Below are 17,233 nucleotides of genomic sequence, written 5' to 3' on the forward strand. Positions count from 1 at the left end.
ATAAAAATTTATTAGAGGCTGCACAGATTGCGGGAGTCCTTCCTTTATAAAAAAAAGGGCTTTAAGTAATCTGACTTCCATTGAATCTTGTTGAAGAGCCGCAGCCCCGCCTGCTTCTCTGAAATACACCGCCCTGTAATTGACGCGATCAATCAAGGAACATTCTCCTAGGTAAGTGGAAATTAGAGGAGCGATGTCTCAAGAGGTTAGAAGGTGAGAAGTGCTTACCTAATGATGTGACACACAGCAAGCAACCAGTCATACAAAGCCAGTGTTTGCCTAACAGCTAATAAAGCTTTGGAAAAAGAAATCACATGTTCAACTCAAGCAGCACACTCCAGTGTTGAAAAATGAAGATGATGCTGAAGTGTAAAATCCTGCAGTTCCTTGAGTGTCCACTAGAGGCTGGCTGCAGAAGCACAGGGAGTCACATACACACCTATTCAAAAAAAACCTGCCTTTAGCTTACATTGTGCAGCACCTCTTTTTCATACAAAATCGTGCACATAATTCTGATTCGATAATAAAAAACACCTCGTGAAAGAAATAATAATAATACTCGCCACTGTACATTTTTTATTTACAGAACTTCTGATTACAAATTACTGCTGAAAGACAAAAAAATGGCAGGAAGTCAGAGTCAAGGCACGGTTCGATCCCTCCTCACAGAGTCGTTGTGGAAACAAAATGTAAACATAATTTAAAGAGCACCAAATAAACAAATCTCACATGCACTCGTACCGTTTTTAAAGTCAACACTACACCCAACGTCCGGCTCGTGCACTCCGCAGAACGGGGGGGAAATCATCCTTTCCAAAAATATAGAGTGATAAAAAAAATCATGTTCCTACTGACATCGTCCGAGTCTAGAGATGCAGGTGTCAGGGAGAAGTCAGCTGACAGGTACGAGCCGTGTAGTGTCACATACAGATGTCGTTCAAGTGCAAAATATGAGGTGCGACATTTGATTAGCGTCGCACCAAACGTTGAGCAAAGAGGCGACCGGAGGATCTCGTCTTAAATGTAGCACCAGCTGCTCTAACAGGAATGCAGGAGGTTTTAAATGGTTAGTCGAACTGAGAGACGGCAGCACCGACATGTCAAAGGATTTTAAATCTGCACGTTCACGTTGAATTTCTTTGATTTGATTTCACAATAACTCGGAGGAAGTCCGCTGAGTTACTCTTCGTGATGATGAAACTAAACGCTACGGGTCGTAACCAGAGGTGTCCTGTCTTTGACTCAGTTTCATCGTCTTCCTCTTTTTATTTTTCTAAATTAAACACTTCACACTGAGGGACGGAGAAAAAGAACAAAGTCTCCATAAATATATTCAAGCGCGGCTGAAATCAAATCTCGACATCAGAATACTTTTCTTTTTTTTCTTTTTTTTTTTTACACCCTTCTTCAGCCCGGCAACACAAACAACAACAACAACAACAACAACAACAACAACAAAATGTGCTTCATGTGTAACGGCACGAATCTCCCCTTAATGGTAAACAAAGGCTTTGGTAACGTGGCAACAAAGACGGCGAGATGGACGCTCCAGATGTGTCTCTGTGGACGAACGCGGCGGTCACATTCACGGAGAAGAAAAAAACTAGAGAAGATTTAAACAGAAGAAGAAGAATGAAGACGATGATGGCGGTCGTCTGTCCTCAGGCAACAAACTTGTTCTTGGTGGAGGAGCCGCTCTTGGTGGCCGTGTCTGCATGTGACTGGTACCCGATGACCACTTTTGGCGGGACTCCTAATCTGTCTTTGTACACTCGCCTACAGAGGGCGAGAGAAACACAAAGAGCGCACGTCAGTAAATACAAACGACTTTACTTCGAGTCGTTTTAAGACGCAGTCCACTGAAAACATTCATTTAAACCCAGGGGTGAAAGGTCACATCCCAACTGTAATGAGCCGTTTGAATACAAAATATAAACTCAATGGCCCCGTGTCCACCGAGCGGTTTTTTCCGGGCAGAAAAGCGCTTGCTGTGCGCTCGGGAGCACTTGCATAAATCAGCCCGTCTGCGCCGCCCCTCAGTGGCTTTAAGGTTAGGCTTAGCCGCTACAGTAACACGTGGGTCTACTATCCCGCTGTTAAGCTGAAGTGGTCACTATTGAGGGGCGAGTACTTTTCTGAACGCTGACCACATGTTTAAGAAAAACATGCTCCCTTTACATGAGTCCACATGTAGGCGGGTATTTTTTCCTCCTGCGCTTCAAAAAAAATTCATGGTTACGTCTGCCATCGCACGAATCTCATATCAACAGAAGTGACAGCGTCGCATGATGACATCACACGGAGGAGAAGCCGGCGGACAGCGTGACATTACAAGAACAAAAATCTGTTTTCCCGTCTACACAGAAACAACTTAAACAAAACTGCCCGCCGACATGTGGTCGAGGCATCAATGACTCCTCCCTCTAACATGTCTTGAGAACGTGTTGAGTCCTGAGCTCACCCTATGTGTGTGATGGCCTCTTTGTTCTCGAAGTCCGTGGTCCATACCGCTATCTTATCTCCTTTGGCCCGGACGTTGATGACGGCGCCACACACGTCGTCACTGGAGTCATCAAAGGCTTCGCCCACGAGGCACAGGAGCTGCAGGAGAAACAAACGGCTCGTTATTCTAACGGGCCTCTCTCACAGCAGACATTCAGAGCGTTCACGGGAGGGCGAGCACAGGCGGTGTCGAGGACGCCAACGATGGCTCGGTCTGTTCGGGCGTCACAGCGAGCGTCGACGATCAGACGCCACTTTAAATACCAGGATGGTTAAACCAGAGCAGCTAAATGGAATGCAGCCATCGTTCACACCTCATCTGGACTGAACGTACCGTCTCCAACCAGAACCGGTCCAGGTCTGCTCTGCGTTGCTGCTTGGAGAGCGTTATCAGCCAGCGACCACCTCGTCGATTGCGGTCATCCTCCCACATGGGCTCGATGCCATCCTGCTCAAAAACACAGTTCAGAGCTAGAAACAGCAGAAGCATCATTTTCATGATTTGGGCTCATTTATTGTGGACCTGGAGATTTCAGATCCAGGGTTCAAGTTTCACTCTGGATTAGAGGCTCAGAGGTCAGTCAGACTCAAGCCACAGGACTTTAGGTCAAAAACAAACTCACATGAAATACAGACAATGACAAACTGACCACGCTGCACAGATCAATTCAGACGGCGATGACGGCACGCTTACCTTGAACAGCGAGTAGTCACAGCCAGACATCAGGTTACTGGACAGCTGAATGTGATTGTATAATCTGGAAAGAGCGGAGGATATGTGGCCTTATGAATCTGAATTTTATACATCATCAACAACTGAAAATACATCAAGGCTGCTAGTATAAAAAATTCAGAGGTTAAAGCGACAGTTCTGTTCTTTGGAGGTGGCGTTGAATGAGGTACATGTCAATATTAGGGGTAATGACCACAGGAGATGATGGTCAGCGTGACCCCTTTAATGAGGAACCCTCCGGAGTGCCAGCACCGGCGCTCTTTTCCAAATATATGCAGATCGTATCTTGTACCCTCATCCTCCTCACGCAGTAAAAAGTAACGGAGCAGTGTCGGTCAAACTGTTTTTCTGCCTGGAAAAAACAACGGAGCTCCACCGACCTACAGCGAGGTGATCTGGCTCTACCGCCACCCGACGCCCCTGTCGCCCAGCTACCACCATCGGACTGTGTCGTCCCTACAACCACCGCCGTCCATCCTGCTCCGACCTCCACCTCAGCGGACGAGGAAGTGCGGACAACAGCAACGAGAGGAATACAAAGGAGATCTAAAATAAACACATTTGAAGAGTTCTTCTTGTTGTTGGAGGGAAAGGCTCCATGTGTGATTCCACCGACGTATGAAGCAGTTACAAACTTACGCCCAGAAATCTTCCACCGTGTCGAACTTGGAGATGAGGCGCAGGTTGGCTTGCCATGTTTTGCTTTTGTCGTTCTTGAAAAACCAAAGAGCCCACCTGCCAATCAGAGCACAGTTACTTCAAAACCATCTGATGCCTAACAGCCTTGTTTTTAATCATGCTGCTCATTAACAACTTGTTTCAAAGGAGGAGATGCACAGATCTAAAAAAAAAAAAAAACACACCAGGGTATTTGAGATGAAATACACAAACTCACATCCAAGTTTCTTTTAAGACTCGTAGCTGATTAGAGGAAAAGGCGTACATGCAGCGAGCACTGTTTAAACTTGTCGACTCTGTTGATGGAGAGAGGAATACAAAGTCTTACCTGTTTTGTAATGGATGCTTGATGTAAGCTTCAGGACTCAGAACCTTTTGAATCATCACCACACATTTTTCCTTTTCAGGATTTGTAGGAACTGAAGCCGACACCTGGGAAACAAAAGCAACACAAGAAGGAAAATAAAACTCATTTTTGTCCGTGTGTTTGAATTTGGGTCTTTAGCAGCTAACAAATTAATGTCCTGACCACGGGGCTGGGTGATAAATTTAATTTATAGATACATTTTATTTGGTGGTCTAGGAGGATTTACAGTAATGAGAATGAAGTATTTTTAAAGGTCTTCTAGTTTAAGGAAGGCATAAAGTGATGTTAGGCGTTACAGTCCTCTGAGCAGACCCCATACACCTGATTTCTACCACCAATGTTTAGCAGCAGGTTTGAGAGGAACACGTCGCACGGTTGGCAAGGAAACATCCCCCTCAGTCATACAGGTGTTATGTCGAGAAATGCACCCCTGCCGAGAATAGCAAGCACCCCGCGGGACAACTCATGTGAGACACAATGAAGGCAGACCCCCATTAAGGACACTCACAATTTATGAAGTACAAAACTTCAGCTGCTCTGCTGTCATCACAAAATCTGCCTGACGCTGTTTTCAAACACTTCGGGGGGTGCGTGTCATTCTAGGCAGGGGTGCATTTCTCGGCGTTACACCGGTGTACCGACAGACTCGGGTATCCTCCCCCTTTACTCCCAAACACACTGTTTATAACTTATTCCCTGCGCGTTTGCCACACTTCATCCGCAGCTCTTGTGATTGATACACATCCAAACGAGGGTTAACGCTCAGCTGAACCTTAAATATGAACTCACTTCAGTAAGTTTTAGTGCAGAGGTCTGCTAACTTTTAGCTAGCGACTTCAAGTTACCTGCCGAAGTTTACGGAGTGACTGAACTGTTTGTCTCCACCTGAGTCATTTGAGAAGTCGAGTTAAAACGTATTGTGTTAGTTAGCTGGCTGTCGCAGGACACTCACCAGCAGAGCGGTCGCCATCTTCAGGAACTCACAATAAGGGATTTCTTTTTGGCGTTTGTTAAAATAGCTGATTGGACCATCTGGTACTCTCCATGACGCATGCGCAAGAAGATGGATTAAAAAGGTTCATGCAGGTCCGATGTGGGAGTGAGTGGGACACTGTGTACTTTCTTCAACTGTTATAAAAATACAAATAAAAAGCATCATGCACAGATTAAGTTTTCCCAAAGTGGTTTTAAGGAGAAGTTAACTTTTACTTTGTAGTATACATTTTTTAATCTAGTTTTTAAATGTGCACTAAATGCAGAGTATTTTTTTAAATAAATACCTGAACATCATCTCTAACTTTCTTTTGTGCATTCAAAATAACCATCTAGTGGTAAGTGTGTACCCCCATTTGCCCCATAGGCGGAGGCTATAGTCCTCCAAGCAGACAGCCCGGGTTCAAGTCTGACCTGTGGCTCCTTTCCCGAATGTTTATTAATTTATTTAAAATAGAGACTGTGCACATTGATGAGCATTAACGTGTAAATATGGCAGATTGTAGCCACTTTCCACTCGCTCTCTGTCCCCGATTTCTGACTCTATCCACCGTCCTATCTCCCAAAAACACAAGATTTAAATGGCAGGCATGTGGAATAAGGAGTTAGGACAGCAGGAGGAGATGTCAGTCGATGCTCCAAAGCCGGTTTCAGGAGAGAAGTCAAGACTTTTGTAGTCCAGTTGAAGGATCCCAGTCTTTAATGAATTCAGCTGATAGTGATGTCAGCGGGTTGCGTGTTGTCCATTCTTTCTGACTGGGCCGAACCCAACTGGGGCTCTTGACTTCTTTGCAGGGGGTGGCCTGAAGTGTGATGCGTGCACTAACACTCAACACACAATCATATCTTCTTTACAACACAAGATAATGGCACCGACAGCTGAATGTTTTAATGACACAGACAGAAGATGTCACAATTTAAAGTGCTTTCAAATGTGCATGCAAACTCCTGCACAGTCTAACAGTGCATCACTGACTGATTGCCTGCAAGAAATCAAATCCTGGTTCACCTTCAACTTCCTCAAATTAAACAGAGACAAAACCGAGCTTCTCCTCATCGGCACCAAATCAACAATCTCCAAACTTGACAGTTTTTCTCTGGCTATTGACCACTCCTCAGTTTCCCCTTCCCCTCAGGTTAAGAGTCTGGGTGTCATCCTTGACAGCACACTATCATTCCAAGCTCACATCAATAATGTCACCCGGTCTGCTTATTTCCATCATCGTAACATTAATCTCCTCCGCCCGTCCCTCACTCCCAGCAGTACTGCCATCCTCGTCAACACCCTGGTTACATCCTGCATTGACTACTGCAACTCCCTTCTCTTTGGTCTCCCTCTCAAGTCCATCCACAAACTTCAACTGGTCCAGAATTCTGCCGCTCGCATCATCACCAGAACGCCCTCTGTTAATCACATCACTCCTGTCCTACAGCAGCTTCATTGGCTCCCGGTTAAACATCACATCACCTTCAAAATTCTGCTCTTCACCTTCAAGGCCATCCACAACCTCGCTCCACTTTACATCTCTGAACTCCTGCACATCAACACACCTACCCGCACTCTCAGGTCTTCTTCTTCCATTCAACTCACTGCACCACCTGCCCGCCCACCAGGGGGTCCAGGGCCTTCAGCCGCTCTGCCCCCCACCTCTGGAACTCCCTCCCACCACAAATCCGTAATATCGACTCTCTCTCCATTTTCAAATCTCATCTCAAAACACATCTTTTTAAACTGGCATATTCAGTCTGATCATTCTCCACCCGTTCTCATAACTCCTTTACATCCTGTACATTTGTGTTTTTAATGTTAATTTTATTGTTGTGTTGTTACTTTGTTGTTTTTATCTCTGCTCTGTAAGGTGACCTTGAGAGTTTTGAAAGACGCCTTTAAATAAAATGTATTATTATTATCATCACTTTCCCAAACACCCGTTTTATCATCATTCAATGACAGCTGAGATCATTGTGAGCAGTAGTTATGAATGTTGTGATTTATAATGAGATGCTCGGCCATGCACAGCTGATTGTTAACACTCCTCAGTCTTCTCATCATTCAGCTAACGAGACACAAAAAGGACAAACAGGAGAGTGAACACCAACTCAAACATTTTAATGACACTGTTTTTGTTTCAAACGTGTGCGGTGCCGTTACAAATTGTCTTCTAACACTGAAAGAAAGCAACGCCGTCAAAACAAGTCGTAAGTGCTGCAGCTGTGAGGGTTAGACGGTTTCAAGGCCGAGTCGTGAAGGACGTCAACGTTTCAGAAGGTCAGCACGGTGCGGATACTGCAATGAGGAAAACACAAACAAACAGGATGAGTACACGTACACACACGCACACGCACACACACACGCACACACGTCACCTCTTTCCGGCGTGCATGAGGTCAAAGCCTTCATTGATCTTCTCGAAGGGCAGAGTGTGGGTCACAAACTCGTCCACCTTCAGCTTCTTGTTCATGTAGTCTTCCACCAGCTTAGGGACGCTCTCCACGCTCTTCCAGCCTGACAGTAAAGATCATCAAAAACAAATATCACCATCATTTCAGGAGGACTGCCCCTTTAAATCCTCCTGAGCTGGTCGTTCTCACACGCTCCTCACAGCAGGAGACTAACGCTGCATTCATGTGCTGTCGGACAAATCGGAAAAAACGAGATTCCGAGTTGTAAAATGCACATGAACGCCTGCTCACGTCAGAACATCAAATCAGGTGGGGGAGGGGCAAATATGTTTTTGTTAATGTCAACAATTTTTTTTTTTTATTAATCCACGTATTGCACATCAACTTCTTTTTCAAGATTTATTTTTGGAGGTGAGGCGTGCTGTCTGTGCTGTCGGGTTAGAAAGAAAAGTTTGCTCCAGTGTAAACTCAGCATGAAGCTCTGAGTGTGTGCTCAAACATTTCAATATGGAAGAGGAGGTGAGTATGACGTGTCACTCTGAACGCCTCTTCATTTAGAAACGCAGGCGGTCACCTCCGAAGGCTGTGCCCCTCCACACGCGGCCCGTCACCAGCTGGAACGGTCGGGTGGAGATCTCCTGTCCAGCGCCGGCCACGCCGATGATGACGCTCTCACCCCAGCCTTTATGACACGCCTCCAGAGCAGCTCTCTGTGTTCACAACAACAACAACAACAACAACAACAACATGTGGATGAGAAGCTGAATCTGGTTTTAATCTGTTCAGTAAACTAAACTCGCCCATGGCGTCGGCGTCTCTCACCATGATCTGCACGTTTCCGATGCACTCAAAAGAATAGTCCACTCCTCCGTCCGTCATCTCCACCAGCACCTCCTGGACGGGTTTGCTGTGCTCCTTGGGGTTCAGGAACTCGGTGGCGCCGAACTCCTTCGCTTTCTCGAACTTGTCGGCGTTGATGTCCACGCCGATGATGCGGGTTGCCCCGGCGACCTTGCAGCCCATGATGACAGCCAGGCCGACGGCGCCGAGGCCGAACACGGCGCAGGTTGAACCGGGCTCGACCTGAGGGGGCACGAGGGAGAGCGGCAGCGTGAGAACTGTTCTCGATGTAGAAAGTGTCGGGGGGCGAAGACGAGAACAAGAACATTTGAAGAGACAAAGCGGTCGGGTAAGTCGTCATGCTCTCTGTAAAAACACCAGAAATGTTTTAAACTCTACTGTTTAACTCATGGAAAATGAGACTCTAGGGTACAAATCATTTCTCTGAAAACAGAATAACAGACCCTCTTGGCGTCTTCACCCCCCCCAAAAAAAAACATCAAACCTGCATGATTAGCGAGGCTGACCCACTTCAGGGTGAAACATGACAAACAAACACAAAGCGTTCCTCTCTTCTCTTTGTGTCCTCTGGGTGAACTTGTTCTGCATAACGAGCTTTAAACAATTAAATGTGTCACAACTCTCCGACGGCGTTCTCTCGCTTCACAAAGAATCCCGCCCCCGTCGCTCTGCCTGAAGGCGGATTCTTACAAAGAACCTTGAACCTTCACTTTTTCTAAAAGGAGCTGCTCAGGTCAAATTTCCACACAGTCCGTCAGCGCCTCGCTGCCTCTCTGGTCAATGCTCCCGTCTCCACAGCGGGCGCCACAATCCGTCTCCAGAGCGAGCTAGCAGCACCACTACGCCCTGCTCTGCTTCAAATACACTCGGAGTCTGTTTTTGAAATAGCACGCTGCATGCACGCTTTCATGTAGTGTGTTGTGATCGCCTGGCAGACGGGTGGACTCAACTCTAACCATCACATGACACATTTACTTTTAGAGCATCGACCAGTCAGTCATCTGTTGCCCACTCGTCACTGGAACGCAGCTGACTCACGGTGACATCATGCCCTCGCTTTCCGAGGTAAAATCAAAACGCACCATCCCCGTGTAGCACGGTCTTTGTTTCACTCACCTTGGCGGTGTTCAGAGCAGCACCATAACCGGTAGAAATGCCACATCCCAGGAGGCAGACTTTATCCAGAGGAGCCTTCTCGTTCACCTTGGCCAGAGAGATGTCTGCGACCACCGTGTACTCAGAGAAGGTGCTGGTGCCCATGAAGTGAAACACCGGCTTTCCCTTGCAAGTGAAGCGCGAGGTGTTGTCGGGGAGCAGACCCCGGCCCTGGGTTACCCTGAGAGGAGGAAGCACACAAAAAAATGAAACTTGAATTCAGACGCTCAGAGTGAAGATGACTGCGCTTTGACTCGTTTGCTCCGGAGCGCCTGAGGCTTAAAGTTCAGATTCTGAGGATGCAAGTTCTGCCACAAAGAAAAAACACACTTGTGCAGCAGCTCCATCATACCTGATTTTCTGGCACAGGTTGGTTTTGGGATTCTTGCAGAACTTGCACTCCCCACACTGCGGCACATACAAGGGGACGACGGTATCACCTGGGGGAACGATCATCAAATAAGACGCTCTTGTTCACAAAAGCATTAAAAGTATGAACGTCAACAACGCGTCTGAAAGCTTTACTACCTGGCTTGAATTTGGTGACGCCCTCCCCGACGCTCTCGACTGTTCCAGCGCCCTCGTGGCCCAGGATGACGGGGAACAGTCCCTCGGGGTCACTCCCGCTCAGAGTGTACGCATCGGTATGACACACCCCCGTGGCAAAGATCTGAGAGGAGCAGAGTCACAGACAGTTCAAATGAGACGTGATGCAAGAGATGCAAGAGCTGAGCTCTGAATCACCTCAACACGAGGCTCATTGAAATTAAAAAAATCTACAGAAAACAAGTCTGTCTCCAAAGCTGTGAAGTTTGGGCCCCATGTGTTCTTGTTTCAGGGACGACTGATCAAAGACTGAACTGTTAAAAGTTATCCCATGACCACATGAGAATCTGCAGCGCCGTCTGACGAAGTGTGTGAGTCAGGACTCTTCATTTGTATTCACGTCAGGGTGAGAAGACAAGAAACAAAAAAGGCTTGTGTCGGTTTGTTGTACCTTGATGCGGACTTCATGGGCGTTGGGCGGGGCGACCTCCACCTCTTCAATGGAGAGAGGCTTCCCAGCCTCCCAGGCTACAGCTGCCCTGCACTTGATCACCTGAGGACAAAAAAAAAACAGTGTTTGTGTTTAACATCAATGAACTGACCAGGGGCGTGACCAGAGGGGCGGCATGGGCCCTGTTAGAAATCTTCTTGGCCACCACAAAATCATCAACTATGATTGGTTATTAGCTTTGTCAGAGGTGGGACTAATGTTGAAACTGTAATTTAAATTGTATATAAATACTTTGCACATGTATTTCATAAGACAGGCACAAAGGAAAGAAACAAGTCCAACAAAAACGTGAAAGCAATCCTTCAAACTCGTCGACAGTTTACAGGAGTTTTCTGTGTGACTTTGGACATCCATCTTTTTGACTTCTTAAAGAATGAAGCTAAGAAGATTTAGGTGTTGCCATTTTTTCTTGTAAATGTGCAATCAGTGAGCTGTGTAGAGAGTGAGATGATAAAGGTATCTTACTCTCTGATCATTAAGGAAACATGCTATGTTGAAGTGCTGGCTTCTCTGACAACAATGCAGCAGCCAGTATGTCCTCCTTCTAACTTTAGATTCTGCTCCTGAATGCTCTGGATTTGTTTGGACCAGAGAAGGTAGGCGCTTTTAAGACACCCCCCACACGGCCGTTTTGGACGCCCCTCGGTTTGTCAGATATGAGAGCAGTTATCAGGTCAACAGGTGTTGCAGCGATGGAAGCGGTCAAGAGAAGTGGTTCAGATAGAAGTGATTGTACCCGACCTAAAAAGCCTCTGCATGTTTCTAATAAGCTCCACGAGCAGAAACGTGCTTTTTTAACTCCCTGCTGCCCCAGAAGACCTCTGGCTTAGGCCCGCCCACCGTGTCTGGGTCAAGGCCGAGGTCAAAGGGCGATCAAGCTTTATCTGGGACCTCGGCTCTGAAACAGCCTCTCTCTCTCTCTCTCTCCGTTCAGATGACTCAGCTTTACAGACTTACAGATGGCTTCACCACAGCATGTTTCCATGTTTCCATGTTTCCATGTTTCCAGCTCCTCTTCAGCTCTTTCATCGTGTTTCTGTTTTTGTCTGAATGTTTCTGTGTCTGCAGCTGTGACGGTCTCTTTTAAAATGCTCCTGCAAAGTGCTCTACATGGAAAGTATTATTACCAGCATCCGTTACTATCCATGCCGTAGTTGCATTATGGAGTTGCACTTTGAACTCTACCTAAAACCGTGACCTCTGAGATTTCCAGCACTTCAGCTTTTGGATTACCGACCTGCTTTATCTCAAATCTTTGTTTTCATCTTCAGTAGAAAACTTGAAAATGTAAAAACACATTTCTCTGGAGGAGCTTTGCAGAAACTTTGTAATCCCAGCTGCAGCCGAGCAGAGTCCAAAGTGAATCTCTGTTCTGCTTCATTCAACGGAAGTGACTGTGTGCACACGTGAGCAGGAACAAAGACATCTCATGCAGGTAAACAACAAAAGAAACTCACGTCACCTTCACAAACAATGAATCATGCGTTCAAGATATCTCGAGAAATGAACTCACTTTTCCAGCTGTCTCCATGTTCGTTCCTCGGGCACGAGAGGGGAAGGAGGTGCGCGGCCGTAAAGGAGTAACCACGCGGACCAATCAGGAACGAGGAGTTATAGGCTACGCGTGACGTAAGCACGTCGGAGAAAAATAATAGTTTGTTTTCTATGAACTCAGAGCTGGAGTACAACTTTATAATATTTTATTTATAATTTAGAATATTTTATTTTACTAATATTTACAGTCTGAGTACAACAGAGGATTAGGGCCACGTAAAAAAAAAATAATAATTTCGAGATTAAACTCTTAAATGTAAGACTTTATTCTCGTACATTTATGACTTTAATCTCGAAATGTATTTTTTATTTTTATTTTTTAACGTGGCCCTAATCCTCTGTCGTACTGGAGAGCTGATTTTACGTACAAATAAAGATCTAATCTGCTGTTTCTTAGTTGATATAGAAACCTGAGTATAAAAGTGATGATGGTAATTTGACAAAATGAACCTCCTCCTTCCGTTTTAATAATAACATGTGATTTGTGTTTGAGAGGTGAAAAATGTCCCAAATATCAGGTGGGGAAAAGTCGGGATCTTCTCCTCTAGATATATAATCCCAAACAAACCTCCAGAAGTCTGTGTGTCATTTCTGGGAACATCAGGAGAGAGACTAAAGCAACAAGAAACCTCCACCCCACCAACCAACCGGGACTCAAGTACACACAATGGAGACTTGGGCATTTTCATCCTGCAGCTCCTTGGCTGTGCAGTACCCTCCCCAGACCACCTGAGGGCGCCACAGCCTGTTGAGAGTTTTAAAAAAGCACTTTCCTTTACTTGTTTCTATGCAGAATTTTTATTTTTAAATCTTCCCTTCTTGCTTTTATTCTCATCGTTCTACATTCTTCTTCTTGTCCTTCAACAAACCTCAAACTCAAAGCTGTTTGTTTCCATTCCTGACGTCGTCTCCTCTCTCTGCTCGCTCGTTCTGTTCTTGCTCTCTGGATGAAAGCGTCTGTAAATGATTCTGAGAAACGTGACTGAGCACACCTGTTTGGGTTTCTGATTCAGAGACTTAAAGCAAAGAAGACGAGACTTACAAAGCACCTTTTAATCAAGGCCTTCAACACAAAATGTACAATGTTCTGCGTAAGATTTTACAAAGTATGGATATTTAAAATGTTTTCAAAGAACAGCACATAAAGGGGACGAGAGAAAAGTCTTCGTTTTAACCGAGACATTGAATACATCGTGATGCATTCAAACGAATGTCACAGCCGAACAGTTCGACACACATTGGGTAAAGGATAATGACGCACGCCATGTTCACGTCGAGATCCTCGCTGTCTGAACCTTTAAATCAAAACAATGAAGATCCATCAAAACGTTTGAGGCCCGTACAAAAAAATAAAACAATAAAGTTCATTCAAGTCCTGAAAAAGAAGAGGCGGCGTCCATGTTCTGAGTTCAGCAGCAGCGCCGTTTGGGCCTTTTCCTTGTAGAGCAGGAAGTGAGACGACCACACGGTGAGACGCCCACGCGGTGAGACGCCCGCTGTGCGACGCCCGCTGTGCGACGCCCGCTGTGCGATCAATACCCGCCTGTCAGGAAGTCAAGAAAACAAACATGTAGCTCCAGAGGAGAAGAAAATAAAACTTGACATGTCAGACACTGAAATAAGGACTTACCTCTGAATCCACGTCCTCCTCCTCCTCTCGCTCGGAATCCTCCTCCTCCGCCACGCCCGCCTCCGCCTCGACCGCCTCCAAATCCACCGCGACCGCCACCTCCGAAGCCTCCTCCACGCCCACCACCACCTCTGCCACCCCGGAATCCACCTGGAAACAAAAACAGAGGAAGAATGATCAACACTCGTTAACAGTTTGTGCTCAAAGTACTGTGGCTCAGTGGTAGAGTCGATCATCTCTCAACCAGCAGGTCGGGGGTTCGATCCCCAGCTCCCAAGTTGCTCCCACTGCTTCATCAGTGGTGTGTGAATGGATGAGTTACTTCTGATGGACTCTTTATCAGGGTGTGAATGTGTTCACTTTTATCTCCTTACCTCCACGACCGCCACCTCTCCCGCCTCGGCCTCCTCTGGGCGGACCCTTCTCACCTGGCGGCCTTGGGAGGAACCTCTGCAGTGGGAGGAGCTTCATTGGATCGATATAGAACTAAAAAAAAAAAAAGAAAAGACGGCAGCACATTATTCTAAAGTTCTCCGCAGACAGGAAGTTAAATCATTTTAAAAATCATGCCTCCTTCTGTACCTTCTGCATCTTCTTAAAGGAGGACGCCTTCATGTTGTCAGAGAGTTTGACTGAAAAGTACTGAAGAGGCAGGTGAAGGAATAAACACGATTAATAACTGACACACATGTTTCATCCCGAGAGGTCGACCTCGGTAAGAGTTCACAGCAGGGGTCCAGAGACGGCACAATAAACAGACGAACGTGAGAAAGGATACGAAGTCTCGCAGCTGGCCGAATATCTCGTCCACCTTCCCGATCTGCTCTTTGTTTTCCAAGTAAACGGGGGCGTTGAAGTAAGGCACTTTGTTTTCCTCCGTCGTACACTTGCACACGATGTCGTCTTCACATGGATGCACGAACTCGCCCAGTGCTGCAGGGTGGAGAAAACAGGAAGTTGACAAGCCGACTTATACCAGGCCGTCCCACTGCACCCTGTTCGTCTCAGCTCTCTGACCCTCCCTCCCTCCCTCCCTCCCCTCCCTCCTCATCTCTTCACCCTGTTTGTCTCAGCTCTCTGACCCTCCCTCCCTCCCTCCCTCCTCATCTCTTCACCCTGTTTGTCTCAGCTCTCTGACCCTCCCTCCTCATCTCTTCACCCTGTTTGTCTCAGCTCTCTGACCCTCCCTCCTCATCTCTTCACCCTGTTTGTCTCAGCTCTCTGACCCTCCCTCCTCATCTCTTCACCCTGTTTGTCTCAGCTCTCTGACCCTCCCTCCTCATCTCTTCACCCTGTTTGTCTCAGCTCTCTGACCCTCCCTCCTCATCTCTTCACCCTGTTTGTCTCAGCTCTCTGACCCTCCCTCCTCATCTCTTCACCCTGTTTGTCTCAGCTCTCTGACCCTCCCTCCTCATCTCTTCACCCTGTTTGTCTCAGCTCTCTGACCCTCCCTCCTCATCTCTTCACCCTGTTTGTCTCAGCTAAGTCTCTAAATGTCTGTCTCTAAGTCTCGGCTCGGTCTGGACCGTGGGCAGCATTATGCTCGAGCCGGATCCCCCGTCCTGAGAGCCCCTCTACCCTGCAGTTAGTCCGTCCTCCCAGACAACATCCTCTTCCATCAACATGTGTTCACCTCTCTCATCGTTGATATGGTCCATCATTAAGAACAAGTTACTGTGTCATTTCTCATTTACATTATTGTATTTTTTAAATATGTTTGATCTGTTTTTAACTTCTATTTTTATTTTTTATAAGTATATTCCCGTCCCGTTTTCTGGAGCTGCTGTAATGCACAAATTTCCCCCACGGGGGATCAATAAAGTTTATCTTTAAATATCTCAAACACAGGTTATTGTGGTGTTTAAAAAGAGTTCATCAGTGTGAAGGCCCAGCTCTGATATCCACCCTCACCTGAAGCAGAGCTACCTGAAGCAGAGCTACCTGAAGCAGAGCTACCTGAAGCAGAGCTACCTGAAGCAGAGTTACCTGAAGCAGAGTTACCTGAAGCCTCTCTGATCGGATTCTTGAACCGCTGAGCAGAAACGTGAAAACATACAAATGTCATGCCCGCAGGACGCCAAACAGTCCAATGTGAGCAGGTTAATGAGGACTCTGTAGCTTCATCAGCCACTTCCAGGTTTCTCTCCTTATGTAGTGTCTTACCTCAGTAGACCCCCCCCCCTCCCCTCCCCCCCCTCCTGTCTGACAGGGAGAGTCTCCCGCTGTGAGGAACATATCTGCAATCTGTTTGTAACTTCTTCACAGAGCTTGTTAAAAAAAGTTTTGCATGTATGGTTCATCATCCAAGAAACTACAACATGTCTAGAATTCTGCTGCTCGCCTCCCCCCCTCGTTGTGGTTTGAACTTCCCAGCCACCGTACCTAGCAGCATGTATGAGTAAACCACCTCATAGCAAACATTAATCCCACTTTGCCCCCCACACACACACACACACACACACACACACACACACACACACACACGAGTAGTTTTTGATTCTTTCTTCTACTCGAGCTTCCTGGTTCTGTAGTGAGCTCAGAGATCTGCTGTGTTTGTGTTTGTGTTTGTGTTTGTGTTGTTCTTACCAACAACATATTCTGGAGGGCCGTAGTCCTGCTGTCTGTTGAAGCCCCCTCTGCCTCCACCTCGTCCAAACCCTCCTCCACCTCCTCCTCCTCTGTATCCTCCTCCTCCCCTGCCTCCTCCACCTCGGTTAAATCCTCCTCCACCTCCTCCTCTGTATCCTCCACCACCTCGTCCACCTCCTCCTCTGAAAGACATGCTGGCTCCTGGTCTTCAGTGATGAACACGAGGAGGGGGAACAAACAAAAACAAGTCCAGAGGACACATTAAACACGTTTCTTTGTTTAGACGCAACAATCACGTCCTGACGTCACGAAGACACGCGGGGGATTAAAAGAATCGCGTTTAACGTTTAAAGCCTGTCGATTTTGCAGAACTACAAAAGCTAACATGCTAGCTCGAGTCAGTCATCCAAACTACAAAACCCATCCGCATTTCCTCAAAAACAAAAAAATAAACCACCAACATGTTTCATACTCACTCTAAATGTAAACAACTTTTACTAAACTACACACACACAACAACAACAACAACAACAACAAAGAAGAAGAAGAAGAAGAAGAATTACTTCGGTGAGTTCTTGGTGCTAGCTGCTGCGAGCGGCTCCCATGCGACGACAACACGTGTGATCAAGCTGCCGTAAAGGTGCTCACCAGCGTGTGTGGGGGGAAGTGTCGTAAAACGCTGAACCTCGCGCTTCATCGTATTTAAAGGAG

The 17,233-nt window shown here is 46.6% G+C and overlaps 3 protein-coding genes across 6 annotated transcripts; all 3 read right to left on the reverse strand.

Annotated features, from left to right (window-relative positions):
- Window positions 1-563: 563 nt before the first annotated feature.
- Window positions 564-5,371, reverse strand: eif4ea (eukaryotic translation initiation factor 4ea). Of its 2 annotated transcripts, none has more exons than XM_020655246.3 (7): window positions 5,233-5,371; window positions 4,242-4,345; window positions 3,875-3,970; window positions 3,197-3,260; window positions 2,837-2,950; window positions 2,462-2,601; window positions 564-1,776 (listed from the first exon to the last, which is right to left on the reverse strand). In XM_020655246.3, exons 1-7 carry the CDS (start codon window positions 5,248-5,250, stop codon window positions 1,662-1,664), a joined length of 651 nt encoding a protein of 216 aa, XP_020510902.3. In that variant the 5' UTR covers window positions 5,251-5,371; the 3' UTR covers window positions 564-1,661. The 2 variants fall into 2 exon arrangements, with proteins under 2 accessions (XP_020510902.3, XP_065815070.1); XM_065958998.1 differs by lacking the exon at window positions 5,233-5,371 and adding an exon at window positions 5,126-5,229.
- Window positions 5,372-7,362: 1,991 nt separating this feature from the next.
- Window positions 7,363-12,350, reverse strand: adh5 (alcohol dehydrogenase 5). Its single transcript, XM_020655243.3, has 9 exons — window positions 12,263-12,350; window positions 10,690-10,791; window positions 10,221-10,362; window positions 10,045-10,132; window positions 9,654-9,873; window positions 8,499-8,759; window positions 8,251-8,386; window positions 7,641-7,779; window positions 7,363-7,560 (listed from the first exon to the last, which is right to left on the reverse strand). The coding sequence occupies exons 1-9, from the start codon at window positions 12,278-12,280 to the stop codon at window positions 7,536-7,538; spliced, it is 1,131 nt and encodes a 376-aa protein (XP_020510899.2). The 5' UTR covers window positions 12,281-12,350; the 3' UTR covers window positions 7,363-7,535.
- Window positions 12,351-13,341: 991 nt separating this feature from the next.
- gar1 (GAR1 homolog, ribonucleoprotein) lies at window positions 13,342-17,169 on the reverse strand. Of its 3 annotated transcripts, XM_065958787.1 has the most exons (8): window positions 17,086-17,169; window positions 16,520-16,728; window positions 14,712-14,866; window positions 14,516-14,575; window positions 14,308-14,419; window positions 13,934-14,083; window positions 13,816-13,846; window positions 13,342-13,771 (listed from the first exon to the last, which is right to left on the reverse strand). In XM_065958787.1, exons 2-7 carry the CDS (start codon window positions 16,713-16,715, stop codon window positions 13,836-13,838), a joined length of 684 nt encoding a protein of 227 aa, XP_065814859.1. In that variant the 5' UTR covers window positions 16,716-16,728; window positions 17,086-17,169; the 3' UTR covers window positions 13,342-13,771; window positions 13,816-13,835. The 3 variants fall into 3 exon arrangements, with proteins under 3 accessions (XP_065814859.1, XP_020510901.2, XP_065814860.1); XM_020655245.3 differs by having other exon boundaries at window positions 13,342-13,846; XM_065958788.1 differs by lacking the exon at window positions 17,086-17,169 and having other exon boundaries at window positions 13,342-13,846; window positions 16,520-16,600; window positions 16,664-16,730.
- Window positions 17,170-17,233: the final 64 nt, after the last annotated feature.

This window comes from Labrus bergylta, chromosome 9 (assembly GCF_963930695.1).
Source record: "Labrus bergylta chromosome 9, fLabBer1.1, whole genome shotgun sequence".
Classification (NCBI taxonomy): domain Eukaryota; kingdom Metazoa; phylum Chordata; class Actinopteri; order Labriformes; family Labridae; genus Labrus; species Labrus bergylta.

Coding starts and splice junctions, on each gene's coding strand:
- eif4ea (XM_020655246.3), bottom strand. Junction 3,971..4,241: donor AAGCATCCATTACAAAACAG/GTAAGACTTTGT, acceptor TCTGATTGGCAG/GTGGGCTCTTTGGTTTTTCA. Junction 2,602..2,836: donor ACCGGTTCTGGTTGGAGACG/GTACGTTCAGTC, acceptor TTTCTCCTGCAG/CTCCTGTGCCTCGTGGGCGA.
- adh5 (XM_020655243.3), bottom strand. Junction 8,387..8,498: donor TCGGAAACGTGCAGATCATG/GTGAGAGACGCC, acceptor TTGTGAACACAG/AGAGCTGCTCTGGAGGCGTG. Junction 7,780..8,250: donor GAGGGGCACAGCCTTCGGAG/GTGACCGCCTGC, acceptor CTTTACTGTCAG/GCTGGAAGAGCGTGGAGAGC.
- gar1 (XM_065958787.1), bottom strand. CDS start 16,715: ATGTCTTTCAGAGGAGGAGGTGGACGAGGTGGTGGAGGATACAGAGGA. Junction 14,420..14,515: donor CCTTTAAGAAGATGCAGAAG/GTACAGAAGGAG, acceptor TTTTTTTTTTAG/TTCTATATCGATCCAATGAA. Junction 14,084..14,307: donor GAGAGGTGGCGGTCGTGGAG/GTAAGGAGATAA, acceptor TTTTGTTTCCAG/GTGGATTCCGGGGTGGCAGA.